This window comes from Podarcis pityusensis (assembly GCF_964106645.2).
Source record: "Podarcis pityusensis genome assembly, chromosome: 2".
Taxonomy (NCBI): Eukaryota; Metazoa; Chordata; class Lepidosauria; order Squamata; family Lacertidae; genus Podarcis; species Podarcis pityusensis.
In genome coordinates, this window is record NC_138029.1 from 32,521,905 (window position 1) to 32,544,697 (window position 22,793).

General features: G+C 43.1%; 1 protein-coding gene across 11 annotated transcripts in view; it reads left to right on the forward strand.

The window, feature by feature from the left end:
* The first annotated feature begins 43 nt into the window (after nucleotides 1–43).
* The window catches only part of MBTD1 (mbt domain containing 1), a 49,634-nt gene continuing 26,884 nt past the window's right edge, over nucleotides 44–22,793 (forward strand). For 5 of the 11 annotated variants that reach the window (XM_080993742.1, XM_080993751.1, XM_080993747.1 and 2 more), the window contains exons 1-6: nucleotides 919–1,009; nucleotides 7,165–7,224; nucleotides 7,973–8,174; nucleotides 10,584–10,723; nucleotides 13,446–13,560; nucleotides 14,209–14,294. In XM_080993742.1, the coding sequence (XP_080849868.1) occupies nucleotides 989–1,009; nucleotides 7,165–7,224; nucleotides 7,973–8,174; nucleotides 10,584–10,723; nucleotides 13,446–13,560; nucleotides 14,209–14,294 (624 nt within the window). In that variant the 5' untranslated portion in view covers nucleotides 919–988. Of the gene's footprint in view, nucleotides 130–911; nucleotides 1,010–7,164; nucleotides 7,229–7,972; nucleotides 8,175–10,583; nucleotides 10,724–13,445; nucleotides 13,561–14,208; nucleotides 14,295–22,793 lie in introns of those variants that run through there. The other 6 variants (XM_080993745.1, XM_080993752.1, XM_080993746.1 and 3 more) reach the window with 4 other exon arrangements.

Genomic DNA, 22,793 nt, shown 5'->3' on the forward strand with positions numbered 1-22,793 from the left:
TAAACCGGAAACGCCCTTCCCGCTCAGTTACCATAGAGAGGCACGCAGGCGCAAACACGTCCGCCCTCCCACCACAGGACTCAATGAAGCCGCCGTGACGCCGCTGGTCCCCCTGAATGAACATGCGATGTAAACAAACAGATAGATCACCAGAGAGATAAGCGGGCTGAGGGAGCTTTTTGCGCGAGCTCCTCACCCCTCCCCACCCCAAGGCAAATGGAGACCGGAATAATACGATCTGCGTAACATTTGTCTTTTTCTCTATCTCTTTGCCTTCCCCCGCTCCGTGAGAAGCATTGCCACGTGACCTCCCTGGCCCCGCCTCCTTTTCACATGACCTCAATGTTTCAGTGTATTCCCCCCCCAACACACACACACACACTCTCTTTCCCCCATTTTTCCCCCTCATAAGAACCGCTCTCTAGGCGGGCTGTCCCATCACTTACAAAACAGTGGGGGGGCAGGTGAAAGCACCTTTTTTTTAAAAAAAAAAGACTAACGTCTCCTCAGTTAAAGGCAAACTGAGACGGAGAGAAACATCCCGTCAGATCTGTAGCCGGTCGCGGCGACCGCTTTAACGCCGCGGCTGCGGCCCTCTTCTGTCCCCGTCGCCTCTCCTCCCCCCCTCTTCCGCATCATAGTTCAGGCCGCCCAGCCGCGTACGGCGAGCGAGGGCGATCCAAACAGCGAGGGGGCCAATGGGAGCGCGCCGTGGGCTGGGGCCGTACTACGCGTGCGCAGTGCGGTTATGCTAATGTTGTTGATATTCTGGGGCTTGGAGTTGAATGTCTTTTCTCTCACACACTCTGCGCTCTTCCCCCCCGTTTAAAGTGAGAGGCTGAACTTTCCTCCTCCTCCAACCTGGCTCTGCCCCTCGGAAAGGGGAGGGGGAGAGTCCGGGGGGGTGGGGGCTGAGCCGAGGGGGCGGGAGGGGGGGAGGAGGAGGTGAGCGGCGGCGGCAGCGGCATCCTTTGCCCATGAGGGCCTGATGGAAAACACAAAGGACCTGGTGAGTAGCGCAGAGCAGCCCCCTGGGGGGGGGGTCGAGGGAGGCAGAGGCAGCGGCCAGCACCGGGCAGGGCAAGAGGCTTCGGCTTCAGAGCGGGGTGGCTGACCTGAGAGGCTTCAGGGGGTCACGCTGCTTTGGCTTCCCTTCCTGAGGGGGTGGGGGACCCACGCGAGAAATGGTGTGGGGAGCAGCGTTGCATTCTGTGCCGTGTGGGAGGGAAGTGCCGGACTGAGAAAGGCAACTCTGGGCAGGGAGGAGGGGGGGATGTTCTGCGAGAAATGCTGTACCGTATAAGCTACCTCTTCTCCATCTGCCCCGACCCACCCACCCGTGTTTGCTTACTCCCCACTCCCCGGCAACATGTGCAAAAGTGGCGGGGACTTGAGAGAAACTTCTGCCTCCTGTCGGAGTGCGAGTGGTTCATTCATCGATGCCTCTTCGAGGTTTCCAGAGTCCCTTCCGCGTTCCTTTGGCTGCCCGTTCCTTGCGTGCTGTGTGTGCTGTGCTGTGCAGAGAACTCGATACCTCTTTTTGTGTGTGTTGGTACCTTGGCCAGTACTGCGGCTCCAGCGTTGCCCTAGTAGTTTAATGATCAAAAAGCGAGGAGATTTTGTGCCTCCTTGAGCATCTTGAGCATCTTGTGTACAGTGGTACCTCTGGTTACGTACTTAATTCGTTCCAGAGGTCCGTACTTAACCTGAAACTGTTCTTAACCTGAAGCACCACTTTAGCTAATGGGGCCTCCTGTTGCCGCTGCGCCGCTGGAGCACGATTTCTGTTCTCATCCTGAGGCAAAGTTCTTAACCTGAAGCACTATTTCTGGGTTAGCGGAGTCTGTAACCTGAAGCATATGTAACCCGAGGTACCACTGTATATGCCTTGCAAGGGGATGTGCAGACCAGTGTTCAACAAACATTTCATTTGATTGTTTTTAGAAGGTTGAATGTGGCCTTTGAGAGGATAGAGGAAATGTTTAGGTCTGCCAATTTTCAGTAGCGTAGAAGAGAAAACCTAGTAATCCGGGAAATGCCATGACAAGCCTTGGTTCTATTTCTTTATTTTCCTGTCATCCTTGCTACTTTTCCTCCCCTAACATCCACACTAATCTGTAGGATTCTGCAACCCGCTTTGTTGCATACAAGCATCCTGGAGCAGAAAGTATATGAGTCAGTTTTACCTTTCTCAGGGAAAGCTTTCAGAATTAATGTTATAATGAAGACTTTAAAGAGAAATTGCCAAATTAAGATATGCTGAATGCTGACAATGAGAAGTTTCACTGGATAAAGTACGAAAGATGTAACTTTTTCATTTAAAATGCATTGACTTTAATGCATTATATTTGTGACGTTGAAATGCTGATATCAGCATAAAGTCTCATTTCCTTTGTTAAATGTGGCTTATTTGTAATTAAACTTAAAATGCAGAACATTCTGTTACGTATATAAAACCAGTGTGGTGTGTTGGAGTAAGATCTGGGATACCAGGGTTCAAATCACCTCTTGGCCATGAAGCTCAGTGAGTGACTCAGTCACTGCCTCTTAGCCTAGCTTATCTCACAAGGTTATTGTGAGATGAAATGGAGAGAGGGAGTACAATTTATGCCACCTTGAGCTCATTGGAGGGAAGTGGGATATTAACTTAGTAGCAATAATAAGTAAACATTGAGCCCTATTTTAATGTGTGTGATAAGAGATACAGTAGTTTTAAAAGTTTTTTATTTGTGACAATGTTGCTTTGGACACTGCTGATGCAGAGCTTTATTCTCAAACTTTTTAGCGCTTTCCTCCCTAACTTTCCATTCCATTATGTATCTAGACTAAACACCTTTTTTGTCTTAAGGCAGTCTTCCCCAGCCTGATACCCTCCAGATGTTGTTGGACTACAGATCCCTTTATCCCTGATTATTAGCCATGCTGGCTGTGGTTGATGGGAATTGTAATCCAAAACATCAGGTTGGGAAGGCTGTCTTAAATGACGTGTGTGGCTTTGTCTTGCCTTTCTACAATACTTGATTGGGCTTTAATAGGGAAACACTGATGTGCATGTATACTAACTATTCTCATTTGCTTCAGTCTCCTGCCCCATTAATTTGTCCACTGTTCTCTATTCTGCCCATTGTGCATGGACTGTATACCAGAACATGGTAGCATGTCTGTCTTGCAAATCTTTTACATCCTTAAACAGAGTATCAGCAAATGCCTTACAAAAGCTTCTGAATTCATAGCTATTGGAGGGAACACTGTGTTCTCGATGTTGTGTTGTCAGTTAACATGAGAGAGCATTTGGATCTTACAGACCTAGCTGGTCCCCTATGTGACCTACTAATGCGTTCTAGAATAGTCCCAAAGCCTTCTGTAATGTTTGTTGGTTCCTTGACAGATCTGTTGATATGGAAAGTGCTCACTGAGGGTAAAAGTTCTGAAAACCTCTGGATTAATGTATACTGGAAGACGACTGGGTCATACCTTCTGCTATCACTGTTGGTACCACAACACACAACAGCATGTGCATTAAATCTTATGGGCCAATCATGCAACCTGCTGCACTAACAATAGGTTTGTAGGATAAGGACCAATTATTATTCTGTTGCTGCAGTTCTTAAAACAAATTTTTATTGGCTTTACTTTTTATACAAATACAAGAACCATTAAACACTTATGCAGCAGTGCATCTAGTGGTGTTTTTTCTATCCATTGACTTTAGACACGAGCTTACACATTCAGTGTTCAAACATATTACTTAATGTAATCTCTCCACTGAAAAGATTGAGCTGTTAGGATAACAATGTCTCGATTTTGGTCATTAACATAGCTAAAGAAAGGGCTCCACGTTTATTGGAAGGTGTTTCTTTTCATTAAGCCTTTAATTGTCCTCTTGTGTCTGGTGAGACGCTCAGACTTTGCTGCACCCCAGATATTATTTTCCCAAATGCTCAGAGTTATTTCAGTCTGGTTCTTTTATTATTGAGCTATCACTAATCATGCTGTGGTCAGTAAGAAGCCTACTAGTTCTCTGTAGTGAAGGGTGGAGCCCAAGTCTATGTCCAAAGACAGTAAGGCTAAGGTAGGATTTGGAAAAAGAGGTTGGCTTGTAATTGTGGATATAATGCAGAATATTGCAAAATTTCCCACCAAACATGAATAAACCAAGTTTTCCATAACCATTCCAACATAAAGGGCAAAGGGAGGGATTAATTTTTGCCAGCCTGACTGTCACCCGGTGCCAGTGGAGGCCTCCTGTAAGCAAGCAGAGATTGTTTTGGGTGGTAATGGCCCAGAGACCTCATTTGTGATCTTCAATTGAGTGGCCTAATTCTGATTCCCATACAATTTGAAGGCCTCCAGCACCCTCTGCTTCATGAACTAATAGATTGTTGTATATAGGGAAGCGGCATCTTTCAGGTCATATGCTGGTTACAGCTGCATTGTTATAATATGTAATGATTAGCTATGGCTGTAAGACAGCAGTGAGTTATTACTTTGACTTGTCAGTTGGTTGTTGTAGCTATGTAAAAATTGAGGTCATTGACAAATGTTGCCTAAAGTCAGTGCACGAAGCTGTTGTTTGACATGAGCTAGGCAGAAAAGAGGTGTTTAGAGATGGGGTTGGGAACTGCTTGTCTGCATGACATTACAGAAGATTTTTGGTCAATGTTGAAGCTATTTATGTTGGTGCAACATTATATGCATAATGTTTAGCACTGCAGCAAATGATTATGTTGAAGTTGCTATTGAAAGGGATGAATGAGCTGTTGCTACAATTGATTCATATCAAAACCATTTTGTGCATCTTCACAGTCACACAACTTAAGTTTCTCCTGTCTCTTTCTTGTTCTTCAGATTGCAAATGCCTTGGGATGAGGATGGATTTATTTATTTAGAATATTTATTGGCAGCCCAAGCAACAACGTCCTCTGGGTAGTTCACACAGAGCACAATTTAAACATTGATTTTCAGTGTTTTAATTAATCATTCCCTGCCCTTCAAAACTAGCACTAGCAGCATAACAGCATTTAAAATCAGAGAAAAACAATCAGTCTATGGGTATTCTGGGGCAATATGCATCTTGCTCTTCTTCGCCAGGACTTTTTAGATCCCTGAAATGTGTAAGCTGTAAGTTAAACTAGAAAGAATTGTAGTCTGTGGCCATAATAGTTTTTAAAAGTGGACAATCATTGCAGCATATATTTAAGTAACTGTATTAGTTATTCTGCAAATGTAATCAAGTTCTGTGGTGCCTTAACTGCACTTGGGATAGTGGTCTCTAGCTCTCTCTCTTTTAAGTTCTCAATACCATGCTGCTATGCAAACTTGCCACCCAAGATGAATAAAATTTCAGTGGGTGATCATCACAGAAATGCTAGTACTTCTTTAAAATTATAGCAGAAATTATAATAAAACATACTATGTATGTAACATGGATGGATGTTTCTAATTTTGTGAATGTCCAAATATGTAATTTTTTCAGGCTTTCCATCTCCTGACAAAATTTACTGTGACTTTTGCTGTGGAACATTGTATTTACTTATCCTGCCTCACCCTACAAATTATGAAAGTTGCTGTGTGAATAAGTGTATGTCAAGTACTCATGTGTAATACAGTCATTACATTTTCACAGGCTCTTCTGTCATCCCAGTAGCACGTATGAGCAATTCAAGTTTGCATGACTATACTTTGCAGGTTGCAATCACTATCTTTTTCTCTTAATGATGCTCAGGTTGTGTCTAATAGTCATAAGCAGTATAATAGTTATGGGACAGAGATAGCTTTGGTTGCCTTGGTGGATAACTTAACGAGGAGAACTGGACAGGGGGAGTGTGTCCCAGTTGATTCTGCTGGACCTCTTGGTGACTTTCAAAGCCATTGACCATGGTAGCCTTGCTGGGATAGGACTTGGAGGCCCTGTTTTACAGTGGTTCCATTCCGTCCAGGAGGGGCCAACCCAGAAGTTAGTGCTGGGGGGACTCTTGTTTGACACCTTGGCTGTTGGCTTGCGCAGTCCCTCAATGTTACGTTTTGTCCCTCATGCTATTTAACATTTACATGAAACCACTGGGAGAGGTAGTCCAGAGTTTCAGGGTTCAGTGTCACCAGTATGCTGATAACACTCAGCTCTATTTCTTCTTTCCACCTAAATCCAAGGAAGCTGTCTTGATTGTAAACTGGTGTCTGTGATCAGTAATGGACTGGATGAGGGTGAGCAAATTGAAATGTAATCTACAGGTAGGCAAGACATAGATGCTCTTGGTCAGTCAGAAGGCATAACAGGGAACAGAGACTCCACCTGTGCTAGGTGGGATAGCACTCCTTCTGAAGACACAGGTTTGCTATGTCTGGGCATACTCCTGGACTCAGCCCTGATCATGTTCGCTCAGGTTACTTTGGTGACCAGGAGTACATTTGCACAGCTAAAGCTAGGGTGCTGGCTGTGTCTGTTCCTTGAGATGTCTGATGTGACCACAGTGACACATGCCTTAGTTACATGCCATTTGGAATACTGTAATGCCCTCTTCTTGGGAATGCCTTTGAAAAGTGTATTGCTCTAAATGTTGGACATTCAAATACTGCTGACAGGTCTGGAACTGTTATGAGTGGAAGACACTATTTTTCAGTGGTCTGCTCCTTCCTAATTATGCTCAATATTGGAAGGTAGCATTTGATGACTTCTGTTCAACTATATACCTACTGTATATCATAAGGAACTACTTTGTCCATCCTGCCATAGAATGGGATTGTCTGATTTATGGATTGGGGTGCTATTGATATGTGGATAAAAACTGGAATTATTATTTTATTTTTACAACAATTTCAGGAGTGGCATTTGTTTTAGCAAATAAAATGTGTAGCATGATCTGCAGTATGCAAGGGATATCTCCTTACTAATGACATTCTGAGATTGCGCATGGTAGAGCAGCCATTCACATAAAATCTAACTTTTGTGATGCTTGTATTGTTCTATCTCTGTCAGTTGCCATGGAAGTGTTTCTATGACAAATCATTAACTTTATGGGAATAGTCTACTTCAAAGACTGAGAATATGTGATGGAAACAGATGAGGAGTGGGTTGTTCTTAGTGGCTAACAAAAGGGGGGAAATGGACCCTAGAAGTTGCAAAGAAGAACAATGATACACTCTGGCTCTGGCTTTTCTCTCTAGTTCTGGTGTGAAATGAGAATATACCACAGAAAAGCTCCACAGTTTTCTGAAGAGAAAATGGTAGGTCAGTGAGCTTAATTCCCTTCTCTGGGTTGTTACGTGGGGTTGCATCAAGTGTGGTGTAGTGGTTAGCGTGTCGGACTAGGACCTGGGAGACCCGGGTTCAAATTTCCACACAGCCAAGAAGCTCACTGGGTGACCTTGGGCCAATCACCTGGTCTCAGCCTAGCCTACTTCAGCTAATGTATGCTGCCTGCTGGTTAGCCAAAAGTGGATGAACTGTTGATAAACAATGCTGGGTATACCAACACATGATAAACTTACCCTTGAATTCTGCAAAGACTATTGAGGACTTTGGTGGCATAATTGAAATCCGTAACTTCAGGACTGATGCATTCTATAGAGAAGCTAGCAAACCAACATAATTTTTGTATAGCTCATTGCTTTACATCTGCCTATATGTAAAGCAACCTAAGTGCTCTTCTGTGATTTCTACAGTGGAATATATAAGGGTAATAAATTAAACGTTTGTGTTTGGTTATTGAACATAATTTTGTTGGGTGCTCATCCTGAATATTGCTTTGTGTAGTGCAAAGTATTTCATTTTTAGTTTATTGTATACCATTGCACCTATGTAACACTTGCAAATTGCTTTTCATTTTGTCTGTCTACATGTGTTGTTTCTCTGTGTAACTTAAGATTATATAGTATGGATCTTCCACACTCAGTGGAAACCTGTTAAAATGCTGAAATATCTCTTTCAGATCCTTTTGTTAAGAGGTTTTAACATTTTAGCTTTTCTTTTTAGACTGAACATTCTTCAAGATCTGAAAGGAAGAGACGTGATTCGTTCGGGATGTTTGATGGTTATGATAGCTGTAGTGAGGATACCAGTAGTAGCTCAAGCTCTGATGAGAGTGAAGAGGAAGTTGCACCCTTACCCTCAAACCTCCCAATTATCAAGAACAATGGACAGGTCTACACATATCCAGATGGCAAATCTGGCATGGGTGAGTGCATGATTTTTCAGTGGAATGCTAAATCAAATGACCACTTCTTATTTCTATGGTGCCAACTTCTTTTTTCTGCTTGGATGTTAGGAGCAGTGACCAAAGACTGATGCACATATGTGTCGCTTTGTGTGAAGACTGTTCTACTGTTTCATGTCACTAAACTAAAGCTAAACTGCTCCTAGACAACCATAGAAGTGTGCTTAAGTCCTAACAAAGTGCGTGCATGATTCCTTCCTTTAGCATGCTTACAGAAAAATATTCAGAGTTCAGGAAGAAGGGGACATCACCACACCTGAAAACTTAAGAGATATTGGCTTGGATCCATAGTTCCCATAGGTGGTAATCGACTACACTCACTCAGAGAAGGCTTACTGAAATTAATGGATCTAACTTAGTCATGTTCACTAATTTCAGTGGATCTGCTCTGAGTAAACTTGAATATCACCCCCTGAGTTCCCCTCACAGGGCATTCTCACTGGAGAAGAGGAGGAGGTGAATTTCGTCTGTTCCTGCATCTTATTGCAGACACTGAATAGTTGCTCTGGTGGCTTGTGGGGCCATCTTGAAGAGTGTTGAGGTGTTCTTGGGGGAACAGGAAGCAGCAACAATTGTCGCCTTCCCTTCCTCCAGTGGGAGCCTGTACTGAATCTCAATTCCTTCCATTTGTGGAAGTTGCACCTTGGATCCAGCCCATTGGAGAGGTGGCACACACTCCTCTACCAAGGAAGCCACAAGCTAGACCATCTAGCATTTATTCCCAAGCCATGCTCCAGATTTCCTCTCCATGTCTGTGCATGCACACAAAGTTCACAAAAATTGATACAGAAGAGGTTCTAATCCCAGTTGGGATAGTAGGGGGCAATATAAGAAAAGAAGAGCAAGATTTGGGATGAGGGAAGCTTGTGTGTGTGTGTGTGTGTGTTGCGTGTTGCCTTTTATCTAAGGATCACAGGGTGGGTGACAGTATAAAAACTAAAAAATACACAACATAGTAACAAACAAGACAATAACACACCCCAGCTATTTAAAAACTTAACTGTTTTTATGAAATCAAATGTTTTAAGTAATTGTTTCTAGTGCAGTATGCTGTTTATTAGGGCTTGGCAATATCTGGTTTTCAACAACGTGGTATATCATCAGCTAAACATCGTGATATACCAGTTGAAGTAAGATTGTAACTATGTAGAGGTGAATGGGGTAATGTGCCTGCAACTGCTACTACAGTGGTGCCTCGCAAGACAAAATTAATTTGTTCTGCGAGTTTTTTCGTCTTGTGAAGCACAGTTTCAATTTTTTCAAAAAAATCTTCAAAAACCTCAAAAAAGGCTACCACACTGTGTGCTATGAGTTGCTCCCCGAAGTCAAGTCGCAACTGCACTTCTTCAAGCAATGCACCCTGTATTACTGTAACGGTTTTAAGAAAAAGGAAACAAACTTGCAAGACGTTTCCGTCTTGCGAAGCAAGCCCATAGGGAAATCCGTCTCGTGAAGCAACTCAAAAAATGAAAAACTCTTTCGTCTTGTGAGTTTTTCGTCTTGAGAGGCATTCGTCTTGCGAGGTACCACTGTACTTTGGGGTCTAAAACTGATACATGTTTACTTACCTTTAACATATTGGGACAACTGTTATTTTATAGTACAGAGCAACAGGGGCATCAGGAATCATGCAAGAAGTGATGACCGGCTTCATAGTTTTCCCCACACCACAGGTTTTTTTTACAAAGCACACACATACATCATGATTCGTGATACATCACCATGTCAGATATTATGAAACCATTATCACGATGCAGACCGCAAACCAATTTTGGATGATATATCAATACATTGCCCAGCCCTACTGTTTGTAGCATACTTGTGAAGGATGCCTTCACCCAATTTTGGAAGGGTTTTCCCCTCAGTCTGCACATTGAGTGCAGGCCCCTGACTCTCCTGAGAGCCTTTATGGAGGGCTGCTGGGGAGAAGAGAAGAAGGAGCAGGGAAGTCAGCTTCTGCCAGCCTTCTTCTGTGGGTTAGATCTGGAGAAAAGCACGTTATGCGCAAATAAATAAATATTTTGGAAGATTAAAACTTTTTTGTACAGTGAAAGTGGTAGTTCATTCTCTTCAACAGAAACGACTCTCCCATGTCAAATTAAGGAAAGAGGAAGAGAAAGAAGTCCAAGATAAAAAGCTGTTTAGAATCTACATAGAAGCTATTAAATATCTGATTGATGAAGAATTGTATTATAAAAATAATATATAATGCATATTTATATTTGGGGTGTGTCTAAGTGTTGATAGCCAACACACAGTTTGAGTTGACTATCTTCTATGTGGACTGCATAGAGCCATGGCTGCTTGACAATGAATGTGGCGCTTTATAGTACAGATGTAATACATTGGCCATCTTTCTCCCTTTATCAGCTACCTGTGAAATGTGCGGGATGGTTGGTGTCAGAGATGCCTTTTACTCTAAAACCAAGCGCTTCTGCAGTGTTTCCTGCTCAAGAAGTTACTCATCGAACTCTAAGAAGGCCAGCATTCTGGCCAGACTTCAGGTAACGGTACAGTCACAGTTTTATTATCTTTATTATATAGATAAGCTTTAAAACAGATTTGTTACAACACAGATTAATGCATTTATTTATTTTTTAAAGTTAACTGCTTTTAAGTTAAATATAATATGAGAGCCCTATTGGATTGGACCCAAAAGTCAGTATCTGGTATCCAGCATTGGCTAACCAGATGCTTCCCATAAGCAGGTGTGAAGGCAACAGCCCTTCTTTGTTTATCAACAGCATTAAGCGCCTGCTTAACACTCATCTGTTCATCCAGGCATTTGCTGCTTATTAATTAATTAACTTGTCCATAATATTCCAATTTCCAGAAGGATAGCAGCATTGGCCTCCTGTAGGAAAAACAAGAAAATGTGTGGTGCCTTAAAACTAACACATTCATTATGGCTCTAGCTTACTTTGTCAGACGCATGAAGTGAAATCTTAGTTGGCAGTTGTGTAAATAACCAAACTGTAAGGTGAAAGTTGAATGACAATGAGATGCCTTGGAAGGCAGGCTTGTGCTTGCTCACAGACAGCCCCCAAAACCTAAAACAGTTACTCAACCATCAACAAAAAGCCACATAGCAGAGATAAGGACACTAGAGCCCAACTCCCATGTCCACTGTGGCAACACTGTAGCAGGATAGAATAATGTCATCCACAACTTCAGGGGCTCATTCGCCTGCTCGTCTTCCAGTGTGATTTATTCCATTATCTGCCAATAATGTCCTTCTACATAGGACAGCCAGTTAAGTCTCTGTGCAAAAGAACAGAAATAGATAGACACAAATCTGCTAACAGAAATGGCAGTATTCATAAACCTATAGGGGAATGCTTTAATATTTCAGGACACTCTGTAACTGACCTTAAGGTGGCCATTCTGGAATGAAGGAAGTTAAAGGATGTGGGTGGCGCTGTGGGTTAAACCACAGAGCCTAGTACTTGCCGATCAGAAGTTCAGCGGTTTGAATCCCCGTGACGGGGTGAGCTCCTGTTGCTCGGTCCCTGCTCCTGCCAACCTAGCATTTCGAAAGCACGTCAAAGTGCAAGTAGATAAATAGATACCGCTCCGGTGGGAAGGTAAACGGCGTTTTCGTGTGCTGCTCTGGTTCGCCAGAAGCAGCTTAGTCATGCTGGCCACATGACCCGGAAGCTGTACGTCGGCTCCCTCGGCCTATAGAGCGAGATGAGCGCCGCAACCCCAGAGTCGGCCACGACTGGACCTAATGGTCAGGGGTCCCTTTACCTTTTACCACATGAAACAGCTGAGTTAGAACTTATCAGTAAGTTAGATGGCATGAGTTCTAGGTTTGCCCTTGTTTGTGTGGACAAACTTTTTCAGTTTGGTGAAACGATCTCTGCCATAGATTTTAAAATAATACAGAATAACCACCTGTCTTCATTTGTTGTTTTTGTACTGTTTTCAAAACTGTTTTTAGTTTGTGTTTGTCTTGAAATGCATATGGAAGGCAATTTGTAAATTAATGAATTAAATAAAATGCAGAGAGGGCAGGATTCAATGAAGTTGTTGCGATGGGAGAACAAGGTCTGTTTGCACACTGGGGCTGCTCTCCACCACCACCCCACACCACCTAAATCTGCTTTGCAGAGCTGGGAGAACCTCCATAACAGGTTTAGGAGGCGTGTGGGAGGAAGGGCAGGAAATATTGTTGCGCAAATGGACCTTTCCCCCCATGTGCACTTAGTACTAAGTTGGATTTCACCCAAAGGATTTTTATTATGCTACATGTGTTAATTGACCTACCTCTGCCAGGGATATCTGACATCTATTATTGTTTCTTATGAATGGTTCTCTGCCCCATTATAGTTGTAATTCAATTACCTCAGCAAAGCTGGGTAAATTATTATCAATCTGCGGTTAGAAAAGTGTGCCTACATGTTTAAGCTCTTATTATCACAGTCCGTAATCTTTGTATCTCATTGCCATTCAGCTCCCACCTTACAGTTTTCATCCTCTGTATACCTGCCAACTAAGATTTCGCTTTATGCATCTGAAATGGGCTTGAGTCCAGAAAAGTATATATCACAATAAATCTTGTAGTGTTTGAGGTACCACAAGGCTTAGTTGTGTTTATTGGCTATAGTAGTTACATTTTGAAAGATCATGACTAATTCCATTGCTCTCTCCAAATCCTAGTTCAAGAGTTTTGAATAATTAGGATTCGGTGTTACTTGTAATGTTAGAATGCAGTGATCAGAAACACGATTTTTATATATTAAGCTTATAAGCTACATTCCCCCCCCCCCCCATTTTTGCTTGTGTTTCCTTTGAGACATCAAAAATTAAAGAAGATATCATGCCTTGATAGGTTTTGGTAGCATCTGTTAGTTTGTACAGCCCTTCACTGAAACAAAAGATATTTTTGTCAGCGTTTTGTGCTTGGATTGCACATCAGTTTTGTAGCATATGGAATGCATGCTACACCTTTCCTATTTTTGTCAGTGCACAAATGCCACTTGGTTATAATAACATTCAGTATTTAAAGAAAATTCAAATTAATGTTAAAATAGCAGCAGGCTAGGCGGTCTTTTGAATGGGATTTACCCAGCCCAGAAACTAAAAACAAACAAACAAAAAAACTTTCTGATGAATTCTGTTTCTGAAACTGCAGTGTTACATTTTGTGCAGCAGATTTCCAGAAAGCCTGCTTCTAAAACGTCTTGATGTGAGTTTGAAAAGAACCTTATTCAGCTCTTGTTGTTTTAGGGAAAACCTCCAACAAAGAAGGCTAAAGTGCTACAAAAACAACCTTTAGTTGCTAAATTAGCTGCATATGCCCAATACCAAGCAACGGTACAGAACCAATCAAAGACGAAAACAGGTAACATGGAGAAGTCTCTGAGGAATTATTATTGGGTTAACATTCAATTTTTCAGCTTTGGGGAATAATTTCGAGAAGAATTGTAAGGTTTTTCTAACCACATATTTCAGCAATTTCCAAGTGAATAAGAGGAATAAAGTTTGCTAGTATTGTGGGGTGGGGTCTTTCATCTGAAGCTGAAGGGCATTGGTTGTTGGGGTGAACCTGTGAAACATTCTGAGGGGCTTGGCTCATGTGCCTTGCTTTCTACCCTTTCAGCTGTATTGGCATTTTCAACAGAACACATTGGCTGCTCTAGGGGTAGATAGATTTCTTTCCCATACTGCTATATCCATTTGACTGGATATAATAACTAACTGTCATATGAATCCTGATGGCATCAGTGCATGGGTTAGAATTGGTTTTTTGTTTTTGCTTCTGGCCTACATTAATTAGTTCCAGTCTAATCTATATTCTTTTGTAAAAACAAGTTAATTTTCTAGAGGATTTTCTTTGGATAATCCACCATATTCACCTTGTGGTCATGCTTACAGCCGTGCATTTCTGTTTCCTCCCCCACCCTAAAAGAGACTGGAAATGAATTTATATGTATTAAAAATATATTTAGTAAATTATGTACCCATTGCTAAATAAAGTAACTCTTTCTAGCATCTGTTCCAGTGGAAGGCTTCAGTTGGGGCAACTACATCAATAGCAATAGTTTCACTGCCGCTCCTGTTAATTGTTTTAAGCATGTAAGTATGTTGCCTTTGATTTTATTATTTTTAGTAAATAGCTATGAAATAATTGCAACAGAGAATTTACAAATACCCTGGTGAGAGTAGACTTCCCCTTCCTCCTACAGCTCCCTCTTCACTCCCCCAAATCTGCTTCTGAGAGCCCACCATTAAAGCAAATTTTGGGGGTATGTGAGGGGCTGCAGTTGGTGGGGAGTGAGAAAGTGTTGCTGGCAGACTAGCACAACTAGATTTTATCCTATGGCTTTCCCCCCAATCCTTAGGCATATATGAAATTTTACTGATCTAACAACTGCAATCTTGGGAGCTTACGTTTCAAAGATGCATGATGCTATCCAGTTTAAATGCTAGCTGTCAAAGCTGTGTGCAAAGTTGCAAAGCAAGTTTTGGATGTGGTTCTTGCCTTTGTGCATAGAGCCAATTTACATACTAAGAAACTGTCTTGAAATCTTGTGGACCTTGAGAAGCGGCCCAGTTAATTGAAACCAAGTTAGTCTATTGGTTTGTCAGGCTCGGGTGGGGACCTCAGCCCAGCCCAATCAAACAAAGTCCTTTGAAACTGCCTGCAGATCTTCTGTGAACAAAACAGAGCTCTGCACTGTCTCTCCTTAGAAGCAGCTGGAATTCAAAACAAGCGTGTTTTTCAGGTTAGTTTCACAAGAAGGAACATGTTGTAATATGCCACTCTGTCAGTAGTGAGGTGCATTGTATACAAGGCTACATAATAACAATAAGGTTGTTCTTTTTCTATACTGTACCAGAGATCAAGATCAATAAATTGCTTTATTAGCAAATAGGCAGGCACATCCACAGCAAGGTTGTTTTAGGAATGGGTTCAAGTGATGCTTGTAAAACAAGACTGGTTTGGCTTCTGAGTTTGCTCTTGCCAGTGGAAGAAGAACCGATTTTTGCCCATTCCTCTCTCCTCTATTGCACTGGAGGGGAAATGGGCATAAATTTGTGGCCTTTCTCCCGCCCTTCTGCTGGATGGGAAGTTTTCTGTGAATGGAGAGATAACTTCAGTTCATGGAAGTCAAACTTTCAATCCAAGCCCCTCTTCTCTAAAGCCCCAATTGTGATGAGTTCAATATTTCCTTTGTGCTGCATGTAGGGCCAATTTAATCATTAAAATGGTGGGCTGCAATCATCAGGATTAGGAATATCACTTTGTCCTGTGTTTTTATTGATCTTAACATTCATAATTTTAAAAGACAAATTCTACTGCCATACTCATCCCTTTCCATGATCCCATTCTCTCAGCCCATTGTAGCTGCTAGATCAGAGGAAGCAAATGTGATAACAGTAATTCTGACTGGGTTCCTTCAATCCCTTTTATGAACGAAGCATGACCAAAATGAGGCAGGTGCTGAATCTTTTTTGCCTTGTAGTAGTTTGCTGCTGCCACCTGCTTGTTTAACTCGTTGGTGGTGCAAGTCATGCACTGTCAATGACTTTAGACATGTTGGGAGAGAACAGGCCAAAATCAGCAAGCACCAAGGGTGTGGCTGCAGCAAAAAGACAAATGATTTGTATCAGCAAGCAGAGATTGTTTCCTTCAACCAAATAAACCCGTGCAGCATGTGAGAGAGGAAGGATAGCTGCCTTCTTGATGGTCTGGTTATCCCTGACAGACTGGTTTGCTTAAAAAAAAAAAGTTGAAGCAATTTAAATTTATATTTGATTCTGGGGATTGTGGAATTGTCTTTAAGGCTGCAATCCTACACATGCTTTATTAGGAGTAAGGCCCATTAAATACAGTGGGAATATCTTTTGAGTATAGAATTAAGTTGAAGGTTTCATATAAATAAATTAAGACTATGAGTTTTCAGAACAGAACTTTGTCTTTATTAAACCACTAATTTTCAGACTCAATTTGTATCACATGCAAGACACAGAAAAGCTAGGGATATACCTTGGGTGAGCAGTCATATTCTTGGAAAAGAATTCCTTTTGATTAACCCCCCCCCCCCCACATTATACTTGCCCCTGTATTTTGGAGGGACAAGTGTCACTGGGGGATGTTGCCTGGAATAGTGACTTCAGGTCTCAAATGTCTTAAGGGGGCACTGATTGTACATTATATTTGTATCCCAGGTTTCAGTTCAAAAGTAACTTTCAAAGCAACTATCACTGAAACATACAATAAAATCCAACAAACAACAATAAATGAAACAATCAATTACTCTAACAGCAGAAGTATGGTTTAAATTGTATGCATTAAAATATCTGGAAAATAAATTCAGTTTCACTTGGTCTCTAACATAGCAGGCACCAGATGATTGTCCCTGCAGAGAACATTCTGCTGTTGGACACCCGCCAGCAAGAAGTCTGGTATGTTTAGCCAGTAGAGAAGAAGTGGAGGGAATCACAATGGCACTTTTCAAATATGTGAAAAACTGTCACATAGAAGAGGGCAAAGATCTGTCCTGTGCTCCTCAGAGGGCAGAAGTAGATCTAATGAGCATAGATTACAGGAGGGTAGATTTCACTGAGCATTGTGAAAAACCTCTTGACAGTAAGAACAGTTTGAGGATGGAACCAGTTACTTAGTTGGGGTGGGTGAATGGGCAAGCTGTCACCGGAGACAGCGGCGTAGCGTGGGTTGTCAGCACCCAGTGCAAGGCAAGTAATTTGCGCCCCCTAACCCGGGGCAAGGCAAGTAGTTTGCGCCCCTTAACCCCTAACCTGCCGCCGCTGCCAGCTTCTTCTTGCTGCTGCCTGGTCTGGTCTGGTGTGGTTCTCTTCCGCGCTCAGCGCTGCGCTGGGCGGCCGCTGCACTGTCCCTCCCCCAGATAGTCCCTCGCTCTCTCTCCACACCGCACGCCTGGCACCCACCCCCTCCACAGTGGGCGGCGACCCAGCGGCTCGGATCAGATTCACACAGCCAGCACTGCAGTGAGAGAGAGTGAGTGAGCCAGGTAGGGCAGAGAGCTGCGAGTGCGAGCGCGCCCCCCCCCAGATGTTGCGCCCGGTGCGGCCGGCACCCCCTGCACCCCCCACGCTACGCCACTGACCGGAGAGCTTAACATAGAGGCTGGACAGCCATCTCTTGAGTTTGCTGTAGGTCTGGCATACAAGCCCCCTCCAATTCTGATTTTATGATAGTTCTACTGCATCTCCTCCGTTGGGTGATAACTGAGGACTTGGGGGGTGTCCTTTCTCCCTCCTCTTAAAGAGCAGCAGATGAGTGAATTATGAGCTTTACCTAGCCAAGAAAACATGGGTCAGCTCTGTGGCAGTGAAGGTGCAAGGGTGGACAAGTGCTCTTTGGTGCTTGCCTGCTACTTGCACTTAGGTACGTTGCTGAGTCACAGACTTTTGTAGCTGCTTTTTCACCAGCGTTTTACTTTGGCTGGATGTCAATCTGCTCTGCATCCAGAGTGTCCCAGGTTCAATCTTCTGCATCTCCAGAAGAAGCTGGGAGAGACCTTTGCCTGAAATCCTGGATACTGCCAGTCATTGTAAACAGTACTGAAGTAGATGGACCAATGGTCTGCCATGCATAAGGCAGCCTCTGTGTTTCTATATTTGAGCATGCTCTGGTGTACAGTGTAGTATTATAGAAATAACGGTGATTCATGAGGAAGGAGACCACAATTAGATGTTGTATGTTCTCTTAATTCTTTCAGTTCAACCTAGCATAGGCAGATGACAATATGTGTCTCAGAATTTCATCTTGAATTCCTTGCTTATATGGTGAGCAACACAGTGATGAGGATTGTGTTCTGCTGCTCATACTTTCAATAACTATCAACAACATAAAAGTACAAGAGGTTTTTTTGGGGTGGGTGGGGAGATATCTAATGAAGCTAAATGACTCACAAATTATGCAAGACTAAGTATGCATTGTGGGACGCGGGTGGCGCTGTGGGTTAAACCACAGAGCCTAGGACTTGCCAATCAAAAGGTTGGCGGTTCGAATCCCCGCGACGGGGTGAGCTCCCGTTGCTCAGTCCCTGCTCCTGCCAACCTAGCAGTTCGAAAGCACATCAAATTGCAAGTAGATAAATAGGTACTGCTCCGGCGGGAAGGTAAACGGCATTTCCGTGCACTGCTCTGGTTCGCCAGAAGCGGCTTAGTCATGCAGGCCATATGACCCAGAAGTTGTACGCCGGCTTCCTCGGCCAATAAAGCGAGATGAGCGCCGCAACCCCAGAGTCGACCACGACTGGACCTAATGGTCAGGGGTCCCTTTACCTTTAAGTATGCTTTTGGAACCTAATTTTAAGGTATTTCCTAAATCGGGGTAGGGAGCTGGATCCAGTCAGTTGGCTGGATCTTGCATTACTGCACCCTTGGACCATTTTGGTGGCCCTCCCACCTGACAGTCATCTGACTTCACTATGATGTCAGGTGACCCATTTTTCCTTTGTAGTGTGGCAACTGGGCTACATAGAAATTCTAAGCCAAGTGGGGGTTGAAGTTACCCCCAGTAAGCTGATAGTAGCTGACTTCAGGCTCCATTTTTGGATGGAATCAGCTGTGGTAACTCGGTAGCACAGCATATTTGAGCTGGTTTACTTTTGGTGACGGTTAGCAGATTGGTTGTGCACTGGCGAGGGAGCCTACCTGTCACCATCAGGAGTGCCTTTAAAGGTTCCCAATTGTGCACTGGCAGTATGCCTTTACCTGCCCCTCATCTGATGCAGCATTTGTGGGACTGTGGTTTGGGGGAAATGGCCTTGCAGACCAAATTGAGACCCCTGCCAGACGTAATTAGATCTATGGGCTGGAGGCTCCCCATACCTACCCTAAATGGACATGCCTATTAAAACAGAACTATGTAGGCAGCACAGACCATTGCAACAAACTGTTCTGATAGCATTTTGTGCACAATCTGCTATTGATTGTGCTGGTCAACTCAGTCATGTTTTTAATCTTAGTTTCCATGCCTGAAGTCATCTGTGCCTATATTCTGTTTTAAAATCTACCTCCAAGAGCGTGCATACTTGCAAACTTGCAAATTGGCATTCAAAACCAACTCTAGTAGCTATATGTTCGGTGTGGTGTAGTGGTTAAGAGCAGTGGACTCGTAATCCGGTGAACTGGGCTCGCGTCTCCGCTCCTCCACATGCAGCTGCTGGGTGACCTTGGGCTAGTCACACTTCTCTGAAGTCTCTCAACCCCACTCACCTCACATAGTGTTTGTTGTGGGGGAGGAAGGGAAAGGAGATTGTTAGCCGCTTTGAGACTCCTCAGGGTAGTGATAAAGCGGGATTTCAAATCCAACTCCTCTTTTTCTTCTTCTTCTTGATGTTGAGGAGGAAATGAGCTTCATTACTTTTAATTCATTCCACTGTGCCCATATAAACAGGTATAGGGATTGCAGATGACTCTGCGTAGTAACATATAGTACATTAAATAGGCTGCCTTGTAATTAGGGTTCAGATGTTCCACAAAGGAGCGCAAATGCTTCCTCTTATTTATGTCCTAATTGCTGCTAGTGCAAACAAATGGTCGATTTGTTCCTAGGAAGTTGTAAAGTCTTATCTGGAGCTTTCCCTAGGCTTAATTTCATTATAGGGTTGCATGATTTCTACAAAACACACCAAATTCCATCAGTAATATTACTAAAAGCTTTGCATCTCAAACATTTTGCCCCACCGCTTTTCTGGAAGAGAGGAGGGTGTCCTATGGAAAGTATATTTTTTGTTGCACAAGTCCCGTTTTTAAAGGGAATGTGCATTGGATGGATATGGAATCGTTAAATGCAATAGATCAGGGTCACTGCAGACCCAGCAAGAATCTTCATCACTTTTTGCTCACCATGCAGACCTGGTCATATGTGTTAGAACTGGGATTGGAAACTTGTGGTCCTGCGGATGTTAATGGGCTCCCAATGCCCATCACCCCAAGCTAGCACAGCCAACGATCAGGGATGATGGGAGTCATTGTCCAGACACAGCTTCTTTATCCCCCTGTACTGGTAATAGTACAACAGACAAACATGACAGCTACTAGCATTGTTCTCTGCCTCAGATAGTGGATGGTCTTAAACCTATGCACACCTGGGAGTAAGTACCACTGAACTCAGTAGAAACTGTTTATTTAGTGCATTGTAACCTGGTTTTCAGATGCAATTTATTTATAAACTGTATGTAATTACATGAGGAATATTTTCCCCCTTTTCACTAGATGGCACTGATGCATTATCGGCTTACTAGCACTCCTCCCCCTTTTTAAAATGCAGATATTATTCTCAATCCAGAGAGATGTGTGAGGTCTGCATGTGCAGTGGGGCCTTTTCTGTCTTATTCCATGCAGCAGCTTTGTCTGAAGCAAGCAGTTATTTAAATTTATGCTAGTTTTTTAAAAAAACCAAACAAACAGCAGCTCATTTATTGTGGGGTGGGAGAGCCTGCTCTTGGGTGGGGGAGCCTTGTGCTTGCACATGTGGGGGGGCACCCACATGAAGGGAACTCTGGATTGTGGTCACTGCATATGCAACAGATATATCAGGTGCACCTGGAAAACAAAAATCTTGCACCATAGTTCTAAAGCCCCAGAGGCCTTAAATATTTCTGCCTGGTGTTTTTAATGCATTTGAGAAAAGCCAGTAGTAACACTTAGCTATCCCAGGCAGAGAAGCTATAGGGTCAGCCTTTTTTTTTTGGGTTGGGAAGCCCACTTACATGAACCTGGACCTTGCCCATCAAGACCTTCCTGATTGCAACTTACCTTGCAGGGAAGGCGGCTGTCCCTCCCAGATAATTCCTCCAGAGTGTGCGCTGGATCAGAGTGGTGGCCCAGGCAGACCTTCCTTTTATTGGGAAGGAGCCCAAGATGGATGCCTTCATCATGAGTTCGAAAGGTAAACTTGTTCTTATCTGTATGCTTATGGTTCTGCTAGTAAGCGTATTGCGCAAGAGAAGACAGTATGCTGGATATACACAGTGTACCATCGTTTCAAGGCCACGAGACCCAAACCCATGATGGCTTTCTTTGGAAGCGACAGCCATATGGATTGGTGTAGGAGGAACTAGCAGAACCGCGATCTTCACAGACAAGGACAAGTTTAACTTTCTGCTATACCCCTATACCAATCCGAAACTTTGAAACCCGATGCATTCAATTTTGTTTCAATCGAATGGAGTTTTTGACGGGCATGTGCGACTCACAGGGATGTATGGCCCCAGTCTCTTTCTCTCCATATGGCCTACCTCACAGGGTTGTTGTTAGATTAATTACTAGAAAAGAATCACTGCTGTCCTCCTGGCAAAGTTCATGCGGGTAACAGTTTGGGACAGGTTGTGTGCAGAGCTGCAGTATGAGATAGGATGGATGCATCTGTGACTCTGGGGCGTGTGGTTCCTTATGACAATCTCTCACGTGCCCATGGCTCCAAAGAGCTTGACAAGTCCTCACTGTAGCCATTGCGCCACACTGTGATATTTCGTAACTAAAGGAATAGACGCCACACATACCGTCAGCTAGGTGACTCCCTCTGCAAGCATTACCCTCCTGGCCACATTTTAGCTTCAGTCATGCCCAGCAGTATTTTTTCCAGTACTTAATGGAGAAGGGAAACCACAATAACTTTTGAATCACGGATTAGAACTTGACCACTTAAAAGGTCTACTTCACAAAAAGGCCAAACAAAGTATATCAGTACTTTTCACCAAAATTTGAAAGAAATGTGTGATTTCTTTATAAATGGGAAAGAGGTCACACTTTTAAACTTGTTGGATCTGTGATAATTTTTATTGGATTGTTCTTTTTTTGGGGGGGGGTACTTTCATACACCTCATCGGGTAGACCATGTGTATGCAAAATTTCAAATTCACCAGTTCTATTAGCTATAGCCTGTTGAGACTTATCATGATGGAACTTGATTAACTGTAGAAGAACTGCCCTGCTTCTATTATCAGCATTCCCACCCCACAATAATACTCAGCCTAAATCTGTTTTCTGAACCTTGACAGCACCTGGCCATAAAGAGCTGCTGAAACCTCCTCCTCCTCCTCTTCCTCCTCCTTAAGAGGTGATCTGGTAAAGACCAGAATTCATTCAAAATCAGAATGTTCCTGTTCACAACTAGATCAGTTTCATTCTGGAGATGATACATTGCTGAGATACATTCATGTTACTACTTCTGTATAGTTTTCATTTGATTGTCAGTCCACTATTTTAACTAGTCAGGATTTTCCAACCCAATCCTCAACATGTTTACTCAGATGTCCCACTGAATTCAACGGGCCTTACTACTAGGAAGTATTGAGGGCTGCTGCTTTAGGTCATAATGCCTCCAGATTTGTCACTCCCATACTTCTATGTATAGCTTCCAAGTTGACGGCACAAATATTTAACGTGGCATGTATATTTTCTGCTAAAGCACTCCTTACTCCCTAAGAGTTTAAATAGACATGTTTTCAGTTAACATTCCCCTCATGTGTAAACTATTTACCTTGCCAGAAAAGTAAGGTTGGTTGCCCTGGAATCACTTGCTGACACATCTGTGTAAGGAGACTGACTTATTTCTTGTAGCTTCTCAAGTAT